This window comes from Purpureocillium lilacinum, assembly GCF_023168085.1.
Source record: "Purpureocillium lilacinum CBS 284.36 DNA, scaffold_3, whole genome shotgun sequence".
Lineage (NCBI taxonomy): Eukaryota > Fungi > Ascomycota > Sordariomycetes > Hypocreales > Ophiocordycipitaceae > Purpureocillium > Purpureocillium lilacinum.
In genome coordinates this window covers 2,522,144-2,532,780 of record NW_027072113.1, presented here as the reverse complement: position 1 = coordinate 2,532,780, position 10,637 = coordinate 2,522,144, and the positions used below count along the sequence as shown (strand labels likewise).

At 58.3% G+C, this 10,637-nt stretch overlaps 2 protein-coding genes across 2 annotated transcripts; one reads left to right on the top strand and one right to left on the bottom strand.

Annotated features, from left to right (window-relative positions):
- Window positions 1-627: 627 nt before the first annotated feature.
- Window positions 628-2,683, bottom strand: PLICBS_004356 (transcriptional regulator; the record flags this gene model as incomplete). Its single annotated transcript, XM_018326913.2, has 2 exons — window positions 628-2,111; window positions 2,260-2,683. The coding sequence occupies 2 exons, from the start codon at window positions 2,681-2,683 to the stop codon at window positions 628-630; spliced, it is 1,908 nt and encodes a 635-aa protein (XP_018174375.2).
- A 3,892-nt stretch (window positions 2,684-6,575) lies between these two features.
- PLICBS_004355 (uncharacterized protein) lies at window positions 6,576-9,297 on the top strand (the record flags this gene model as incomplete). Its single annotated transcript, XM_018326915.2, has 4 exons — window positions 6,576-6,587; window positions 6,652-7,029; window positions 7,093-7,410; window positions 7,477-9,297. The coding sequence occupies 4 exons, from the start codon at window positions 6,576-6,578 to the stop codon at window positions 9,295-9,297; spliced, it is 2,529 nt and encodes an 842-aa protein (XP_018174377.2).
- Between the last annotated feature and the right edge of the window lie 1,340 nt (window positions 9,298-10,637).

Genomic DNA, 10,637 nt, shown 5'->3' with positions numbered 1-10,637 from the left:
GGCGCGGGCAGGGCCGGGGTTGTGTGGGTGGGCGGGGGAGGAGGGCCCCATAGAAACGCTTCGGGAAAATGGTGGTGCATCGAATCGAATCGGGCGCCCGAGACTCGACGTCGCACAACGCTCTCAAATACCATCATGTAACGGGCAATCAGAAGGGAGTGCCATTGTTGATACTCTATCCACGAACCCTGCATAGGCCCCTTGACACTCCCGCCGCACGCGTGATGGATGCTCTGCATAGTACAAAATGGAGGCGCTTCGTCAGGCCGTACCAAGGGCCTTCCGCTGTCGTGCAACCAAATAAACTGACGCGCTCTGCTCTCAGCTGCTGCTTGTGACATCCCCAAACCGAAACACCCCCGCAAAGAAGGCAGACATCCTTGTCGCACCAAACGCCGCCCGCGGCCCGCCTCCCGCTCCAGCTCGACGAGGCAGAGCCGCATCTTACTTAGCCCCGGGATTCCCTCGTGGCGTGGCAAGCGCCGCGCATGAACAGGCAAACAGACACACCAAACGCCGCCCTTCTCCAAAAACTAGTCCGTGTACTTCGTAGTGCCGCCCAACCCGCAGGCCCAGCCCTGTCAGACGCCGAGCCCATCTGTGTGCAGGGCGGTTCTAGTCGTCGCCTTATTCCTCCTCCACCTCCTCGTCCCACTGCTTCTTTTCCTGCTTCATCAGCTGCTGCATGTCTTCCGGCTTGAAGATGGAGCTGTCGGGATCCGACTCGCGCGGCACCTTGCTGAGGCTCTCGTCGTCGAAGAGGAACCCGATGGTGTCGATCCACCGGCGCCTCCGCTCCATCAGCGTCTTCGTAAGGTCGCCGATGCCCGGTCTCGCCGTGGCCGACGCGCCGCCTACCACGTGGCTGCCGCCGCCTGCACCGCCGGGCCGCTTCGTCTTCTTGCTCTTGCCCATGGTCCGCGTCCGCTTGAGGTACGCCGCCTGCACCTGCGAATCCAGGTCCTCCAGGATCGTCTGGTATTCCTGGTGCGCCATCCTCTCGCGGACCAGCTCCGTCAGACGCGCTTTGCGCGCCCCGTTGATGAGCATCTGCTGCCGCAGCTTTTCCTGCAGGAATCGAAGCCTGCCGGCCACCTCGTCGTCAAAGTGGCCGTCGTAGTCTACCTCGAAGCCATCCTGCGGCAGGAACCCGATGTGCTTCAGCTCCTGCTTCAGACGTTCGTCCACTTGTGCATAGTCGAGCTTGGGATGAGTCGCCTTCTTCCACGCCTCCGTGGACGATTCCGACATGTACGTAGCGGGAGGCAGCGGGTTGGTCTTGTCGTCGCCTGTGCCATTAACTTGCGGCTGGTCGTCGTTCATGTCGCCGTTCATGCTGACGTCTCCGTTCACGACACCGTTAGTGACAGTCTTGTCGTCGGACGACTGGGTTCGGTTCTCGGGTCGAAGCATTTGCAGCAGGCGCGACGCCAGTGGGCTTATCGAGAGCCCGTCCGTCTCACCTATGCTGTCCGTCATGTTGTCGATGGTTCCTCGAGACTGGTTTGGCGGCAATTTTTCACGGCCCTGCTGCGGCGAGTCCACCGCCATGGCGCCATCCTCTTCGGCCCAGATCTCCGTGTAGGAACGCTTGCCACGTTTCGGCATGACAAAAGGTGATACGCGGTCGCCGCGTTCTCGCAGGAATGCAAGATCCTCCTCTGTAAATGGCCGAAAGTAAGGATCGATGTACGTCGAAAAGGTGGTGAAGTTGATTTGGCTGCTGGGCTTTGCGTTGCTGAAGTCCTTGTCGGGCGGGTCACCAGCAATCATGTCCGCGAGGTTGCTCCGCGGGTAGACGGCAACGGAATAAATCTCCCTCTTCTCCTCGTCCGACATGCCCGGCTGAATCTCCTTGATCTCATAAACCGTAGGATCCGGGAAGGTCGAGGGATCCTCGCCAAAGGTTTGCGACTGCGGCATCTCGCGTCTCGGGGGTGCGCCCTCGTCTTCGGAGCTCGATTCGTCTTCTTCCTCTTTGTTGTCTTCCTTTGGCTTCTTGTCCACGTCCATAGCAGAAGGCGAGCCTGCGGCGATGGGCGACAAGGAAGAGCTGGCGGAGCCGTCGCGGGAGTGTTTTCGTTTTGAGTCTCGCAGCGGTGATGATTGCTCTGGAGAGAAAAAGCAGAGTTAGTTTGCGGCTACACTCTTATTCGTTTGTGCGGGCAAATTTAGCTCTGGCGCGCCAAAGCGATTCACTGAACAGGCCGGTGCCCGCCACAATGACGGAGGACAACGCGCCGGGACGAAGCCACTCACCTCCGCCATCTCCCAGCCCCTGTGACTCGGAGCCCTTCTTTCTCTTGTGTTTGTGCTTCTTGCCCTCTTGCTCGCCGTCGACACGCATGTAGTCGTCATCAGGGCGCTTCTTCCGCTCATCGGCGAGATGGCGCATGCCTCGGTCGTAGAACGTTGAGCGCTTCTCCATGATACTGGTGAGGCTCTTGAGTTTGTCGAGCATTACGTCGATGCTCTTGGAGTCGGGAACCGTGGCGGTGGAAGCGCCCTGATCGACGAGATCGTCATAGGCAAGGTTGGAGAAAAGAATGACTCTGGTGTTCAGATAGTCTGGGTCGTAGAACTCTGTCGGCGGCAGGCTGGCCGGCGCCGGCGTCGAGTTGCGGCTCTGCTTGGACATGGCGGCATTCTTCTTGCCGGGGCCCGACTGGCTCGAGGGTGCCATGGTGGCGCGGAATGAAGGGGCCCCTTTATAAAATCATGGGATAGTGGCCTCGATGCGACGCGACACGACACGGAGATGGATCTGTCCTGCGGCGGGTGTGAAGTCAAATGTCTTGCTGCGGATGGCGTCGACGAGAGGCGTCGTGGGTGGTGCTGGCACGTCACAGCGCGGCTCGTGATTGGCGTGTGTGGTGATTGATGCGTCGCTGACGGACGTCGCGCCGGAACGATGAAGCCGGAGGCGGAAGAATCAATTCGCCGGCGCATTCGTCAGGGTAGCACCCACAGGCACGAAGCCATCTGGTGGGGTCAGGTCAGGTTACACGGCAGCAGCGAAGCCTAACCCTTACTGATTCGTCCACGACGGTTCGACTGGCTTAACAAGCTGTCAAGCTTGCATGGAGAAGCCGACAGAGCGAGAACGGCGGAAGCTTGAACTGCATGTCTGCAGTCACGTAGCTGGTGTTTCCTTCAGACTGGATCTGGACTCTGTCGCGACATATCACGTCGGGAATGCGAATGCTTGTAGAGTTGAACCCCGCACGCGGGCAGCGCACGAAAGGGTCGAGGGCTGGCCCGGTAGCACTCATTTCGATGTCGCGTTGACGAACCACTTGCAGGAATCCGCTGTGATTGCCAGGACTTTAGCTTAATACCCGGAGGCTCAACGGTACCCACGGGGTCAACGCTACCAACTCGCTGCATCATTCTAATTAAGTGCAAACCGCTGCCACGACGATTTGTATTTATAAAGACAAATCGTCCTCTTGGATCAAGTGCTACTGGCTTCTTTCCTGGTAGACGGAATTAACCTCTCAATTGTCCGCTAGCCGAAATGCGCCTCACTTCCTCCCACTCACGCTCAGTCATGCCAAATTCCAGCTCATCATGCCACCCGCGGTTGAACCATATTGTCTCCCTCCTCCGACCCTCAAGGCTAAACCCGAGTTCTTGGTAGAGATGTATCCCACGCGGGTTGAACGACGCTGCCGTGATGCTCACGGTGTGAAGTGCGGCATGTCGAAACGCCCAATCCAACATCCAGTTGAGCGCCTCCCTTCCGTAACCTCGATTCTGATACGGACTAGCAATTCTGATGCCAAGTGCAGCTGTTCTATGATGCGCAACAGATGGAGGGATGCCGCCACCACCGAGAGCCATTACGCCAATCACGATTTGACTGTTAACCCCGTCCTCGTCCACTTCGACACCACTTTGCGCCCTGAATCTGGTCGCTTCTTCGGGAAGAAGGCATATGGTCACACCCAATAATGACCGTGCAAGATTCTCGGCGTACTGGTCGAGTTCCTTCTGCCGCCTGGGCTGCAGAATAGCAGGAGAAGCGAGGGCTTGTGTAACCGGATCCTGTTCGACTTTCGCGATGATGGCTTTATAGTCCGCGTCCGTTTCGTCAGCCTTACGGTACTGGAGCCGCTCGGAACGAAAAGCATGGATCAAGTCGCTTGTAGAATCCTTGGTGTCCATAATTGAAGATCTGAAGCGGTGATTGTAGGATAGTGATGTTCAGTGTGAAGCCTAACGTGAGACTGTCGAGCAAATTTATCGTGATACATGTGAAATTGACAGGTGTCGACCAGAAGTGAACTTGACAGTTTTGTTCAGCGGATGATGTTAAACGCGCCCTTCAGCCCCGCAGCACCATGCCCTCTCTACCGCAGATACGCGCCGATGAGTATCGTGATTCCATGCCTGCGCAAGCGGCTATGGCAGCAGAACGATAGTAGCAGCAAAGGGTTGCCGTATGCGGCTGCGCTTGCGTGCACATATTGTATGGTGCAACGGGGAACGCCGGAGCGGTTTGCGCTCGAATTGCGTGGGACGAGGACGATGAGTGGGTAGGATCACAACTCGATCGTCTAGCACGCACGTATAGCTGTCGCGATGCCCAACATTGGACGGAACCACGCTCGTTTCCAAGGTGCGCGAGTGAGACTTGGAGGTAATCGGGCGCCCAAGGAGATGGGTGTAGCTTCATCACCTCTGGCACCGGGGCTTCACGTTGACCTCACTTGTGCACGGCGCCTCGTACGTCACAAGTCCTCAGAGTCAAGGCGCTTCACGTATTTTAAGCTGAGGCTGACTTAGTCGGGGCCTTTACACGCGGAGACAGATTTATTTCTAATGAAGTTCACCTCGCTCTTGCCGTTCCCGGTGGCCGTTATGGCCCTAGTCATCTGCGCCGATGACTCGGCAGATGCCGTCGCCCCGTTCGAGATGCTGTGCTACTGGACTGTTTACGACCTCGACGTCGCCGTCTGGGGTGTGCACAATTGGCTACATCGCCACCAACTGCCTCGGAAGTGGCAAGGACATGACTGCCTGTACGCAGCGACATGCCGTGTAACGTTTTGGGCGTATCACGAGCTTCATGCGTGTGGCATTGGCTGGCCTCGGCTTAACTTGGACGTGCGTACTTTACAATTGCCTGCCCTGCCATTGCCCATGGTTGAGAATTGATGACGGGTGAAAGTGGCTCTGAACTCAACAATTATCGCTCGGCCGCTCGCAAATGATGTCAGCGCGGTGGTGCACTGTGCTGTACCGTACCGTACTTCGTACCTCAAACACGTCCAAGTGCTTGACACCAGTGCGGCGGTGCCGGTTGCTCCATGTGGTGGCCCGGCTCCGTCCCATTGGTTCGGTGGCTGGAGGCGCGCGCCCGTGCCTGATCTGGGGGGCTCGGGGCGGCTGCTGCCCGCCTGTGAGGCTCGCGCTAGGGGACCGTCGGGACCTTCCAGTTGTACGATGGGGGAGGTGGTGGCACCTGGACCCCACGCGTCCGCGGGTCCTTCCACTGGGAGATCTGCCTATCGCGGCAATGGATAGGTGCTTCCAGGTTGCTCTCCCTCCACCGACTCTTTCCTTCCCAACTTGCGCTGCTGTGAGTTCAGCAGAGAGCACCGGGCGGTGTCTTCCAGCGTCACGCCTGCGCCAACTCTCATTCAGCCTGGTGCCCGTACAGCGCCCCCCAGGCTCACCATTCCGAACCACGGAACACTACCATGATGCCGAACATGTCTAGAAGTAGACACTCAGAGCCTCGAGGTGCCTCCCGCCTGACTCGAAGCCTCTTGTTGTCCTCCCCTGGATGCCTGGATGTCGCCGCGCCCCTCCACTGTCCACCCACACTTGCTCGTGCACAGCAACGTTCAGGTTCAGACGCCTAGCATGGCTGGCCGCCCGTGGCAGCACCGCAGCGCGTTCAACAGTCGTCCAGCGCGAGCCTCCTGATGGAGCACGTTGCCCAAGCATGTGGCCCAGCCATTGGCCCACGCCGTGCCGGCCCCGGCCATCCTCGACGATCCCGGGGGTGGTGGGGCCGCCCCAGGGATATCCAGAGATGTCTTGTATGCGTCGTGCACGGGTTGTAGCACGCGTCCATTGCAGGGCAGCAAGGCATGTACAGTACTGTATTCGTGTAAGTCCACGTACGGTACACACGAATCAGCCAAGGGTCCTCGTCGCATGGATGGCAGGCCAGTACTGTAACCGCTGCTCTACGCCGCATCGGGGAGTCGGCTCGCCGCTCGACAGCCCCCGGGCCACCGTCGAGGACCCTGCCCGACCGCCGCCGAAGAATGCATGTTGCCTGTAGTACACACATGCAGAATCTCCCCGAAGGACAAGGGCCGCCAGCCTCTCGGCTCAAAGCTGCCATTCTGCGCATGACCCTTATTCCCTCGAGCGACCCCTCGCCCGGTATATACATCCGTATTTCCCTCGACCCCTCGTGCCCCTCGTTCTGTCGTGTCCCCCCTTTCATCCTCTTGGTCTCGTTCAACCATACTACAGCTCCAGGCCACCTTCAACACGGCTCAGAGCTGACCAATTGCACCTCTCTCATCGTTGTCGTCATACAATGAGAGAATACCATGGCTTCTCATGTACGCCCGCCGCCCCAATCCAGCCGGCGCTCCGCTCGCGTGCTGTACTGACGCCCCCCCTCAGGGTGGTAACATTATGCCCTCTGGCATCGAAGTCCGACCCCTCTATGCTGGAATTGCACTCGCCCTTGTAGGCGGACTGTGCATCTCCCGCCTCTCCTCCCCCTCAAAGGACGGCAAGGACGCTCCTGGCCTGTTCAAGTCCTTCTTCCTCTTCTTCTACTCTTCCTTCATCAAACCGCACCAGGGAGACTCCAAGGCCAACCAGCAGGATGCCCTCGAGAGTTTCTACAAGACTCAGGCTGGCGCCTATGACGCCACTCGCAAGGTCCTACTCCATGGACGCGAGGATATGCTCGGCCTCGTCGCCGCCCAGCTCGAGTCCAAGGCGCTGGAGATGAAGGCCGCTGGCAAGAGCCAGAACAGGCGAATTTGGGTTGACGTAGGTGGACAAAGAAATCCGCGCTCACGACTGCCGCTAATGAGGTGACCTGCCCGGGATCAGATCGGCGGTGGCACTGGCTGGAACATTGAAGCCATGGCCCAGTTCGTCAACGTCCCCGAGTTCTTCTCCAGTGTCTACCTCGTCGACTTCTCCCCCTCCCTCTGCGAAGTTGCTCGAAAGAGGTTCCAGAGGCTTGGGTGGAACAATGTCACCGTGGTTTGCGAGGACGCTCGCAAGTTCCGGCTCGAGGACTATGAGAGTGGCATGCCGGTGGTGCAGAACCCGCTTCGCTCTCCCATGCTCAGCTACTTCAAGCAGCAGCGCCCGGAGCACGGCGGTGCCGACCTGGTCACCATGTCTTATAGCCTGTCCATGATTGTGAGTCTAACATGAAGCAATTCGACTTTACGACAAGCCCCCGTTAGCTGACTGCGTCGACTGAAGCCCGACTACTATTCTGTCATTGACTCGACTACGTCGCTGCTGTCTCCGCACGGCATCATGGGTGTTGTCGACTTTTATGTCCAAAACAAGATTGACTTTTCGTTCCGCAACTACACCGGCGGCCTCGTTGGGCGCCACGTCAATACCCTGTCCCGCGTGTTCTGGCGCGCCTGGTTCGACTTTGACCGGGTCGGTCTGGAGCCAAGCCGCCGCGACTACCTCGAGTACAAGTTTGGCACGGTCCTCAACATGAACGGCCGGAATCGCACGCTGGGCTACATTCCGTTTTACGTCTGGGTTGGCTGCCACAAGAAGCCTTTTTCGCCGTCCAGCCTGCCTCACGAGATTATCGAGCGCATCGACGCGCTGGCGACCGAGTCTCCGTACTTGTACCCGGTCAACCAGGGAGACGCCTTGACCCGCGCCATTGAGAGGTCCGCACCGGAGATCCGCTCCAAGGCGTTCATTACGGCCGCGCAGAACCTGTCGGCTAACCTGCCTCTGCCTTCTTTCTTCTACCAGAACCACCACTGGCGCATCTACTACGACGACCAGCTGAAGAAGCACACGCAGTTCAACAACGAGTACATCTACGCCTTTACCTGGGAGGATGCTCGCGTTGATGAGCGACTCCTGAAGCTGGGGCCGGATGACAAGGTCCTTGCAATCACCTCGGCCGGAGACAACATTCTTTCCTACCTTGCCCAGAGCCCGGCTCGTGTCCACGCGGTCGACCTCAACCCTACACAGAATCACCTGCTGGAGCTCAAGGCGGCCGCTTACACTGCGCTTCCCTACGAGGACTTTTGGAAGATCTTTGGCGACGGCAAACACTCCAACTTCCGCGAGCTCTTGGTGTCCAAGCTTTCTCCTCATTTGTCTAGTCGCGCGTTTCAATTCTGGCTCGACAACGTGCATGTTTTCCAGAACGCTGGCGGGTATGGCCTCTACGACACTGGCGGTTCCCGCCATGCCATCCGCGTGTTCAGGTGGGTGGCACGCCTCTTCGGCCTACAGACCGCCGTGAAGCAGCTCCTCACGGCCAAGACGCTCAACGAGCAGCGCGAGATCTGGCGCCAGAAGATTCGCCCCGCGCTTCTCTCCAAGCTCGTCTGCAACCTCGTCGTGGCGCAGGAGAGCTTCCTCTGGACCGCCCTGGGCGTGCCCAAGAACCAGCTCGCCATGATCGAGGCGGACCACGCCGAGTCGGACCTCGTCAAGGGCGACAAGCCCAAGGCGAAGAACACGCGCTCCCACGCCATCTGGCACTACATGGTCAACACGCTGGACCCGGTCGCCGAGGAGACGCACATCGCGGACGACAACCCCTACTACTACGTCTGCATGGCGGGCAAGTTCTCGCGCAAGTGCCACCCCGAGTACCTGCGCCCAGAGACGCACGCCAAGCTGTCGCGCCCGCGCGCCCTCGACGGGCTGCGCATCCACACGGACGAGCTGGAGGAGGTGATTGCGCGCATCACCCCGGGGACGCTGACCGTCGCCGTGGTCATGGACAGCATGGACTGGTTCGACACGGGGTCGCAGGCCGCGGCGCAGCAGGTCACCAAGCTGAACCGCGCGCTCGCCATGGGCGGCCGCGTCATGCTGCGCTCCTCGGCCCTGAGCCCCTGGTACCTCAAGGTGTTTGAGGGCCACGGGTTCACGACCAAGCGCCACGGCGGGCGCATCGACGGCGCGTGCATCGACAGGGTCAACATGTACGCCAGCTGCTGGGTGTGCACCAAGACGGAGAACCTGCCGCCCCCGACGCCCGAGATGGACCGCATCGGCGGGTCTGAGATTACCAGCCTGACGATCTGAGTCGGGTGAGGCGTCTGGGAGAGGATGCCGTTCAACACCGCGTCCTCGACATCACGATTGGCAATTGTGATTGGAAAATGAAACTTAGCGGCGTGTGAATTAAGTAGTATACCTGCGTCTGTGACGCTAGCGACGAATGAAGAGTGCCCTGATCACACTGATAATACGACCGCATGTGCCCCTAGAGACTCGATACTGTCTGTTTGCATTTTTGCATGGATCCATAGCCTGCCCCATAAACCAGGTCACTATATGCCTTCAGATTCCCCCAGTTCTGACTCTGAAGGCATCCCCTGACTCTTTCGTTAGCACCTGTGCCCCAAAAAGCCATGGGTCATTCAGACGGGAGGCGCAATTGATGCCGTACAATTACTCCACCCTCTGGTCGGGTACCTCAAGACGAATGAGTTTACCCTCGTTGTCGCACTTCCGGAGCGTCAGCTTTCATGATGCACACGAAGCCTCTGGTAACCTGAAAACTCACGTAGCACTTGGCCATGTCAGCATTTTGCCTCAAGGGAGTATTGGTGCCATTACAAGGGGGTTACATACCGCCTGTTTTCGCCGATGTATATCTCAGCATCGTGCGCAAATAGCGTCAACACTGTTCGACGTCGAAATAACACTGATGTGTCGAGAAACTCACCGTCTGTCGGGCCAAGACGGGTCAGTTCATGCGCTGTTAGGGGTATAGGAACGTGGCTTTACTTACACAAGCCTGCCCATTAGCGCACGTTAGCACGGTGAACGGGCAAATGATAACGGGTGGGGGGCCGCACTGGGACGATTACTTACACAGCGATTGGTATCCTGGCAGCTCGTCACGTTGGCACTTTGGCCCAGATACGAACACTTGGAACGTGTCAATTCTGTGCCAGAGCATATATAGAGCTGTGGAGAACTGTTGTTTACCTTGTACTCGGCGCAAAACTGGAGATGAGTGGTGTTAGTTGCGTGGCTGGGGATCGCTAGATTTAGATATAAGGACTTACACACTGCCACCCAACTCGCAATCGCGTCAGTCAGTAGCTGCAAGGCGACATCAAATTCGAGGGGTTCACATACGCCCTAAGTCCACGTCTTATTTAGTGCAGTGCTTTGAGTATTCGCTCATGACGAAGCTTACTTTCTAGTTCGTCTTTGTTTTAGCTCGCAAGATATGGACGCAGTTATCATCATCCACCACACAGCGTGAGACTCACACACTGGTGAGTTCATGTCTATTAGCTTTCCTGAGATTTACCTCGTTCATTACGTAGCTGGTGACTTACAGGTGAACGAGGGTCCTTCCCCGGAGTCGGCTCCCGAATCGCCGCAGATACGCCTGTGGCCGCACTGAG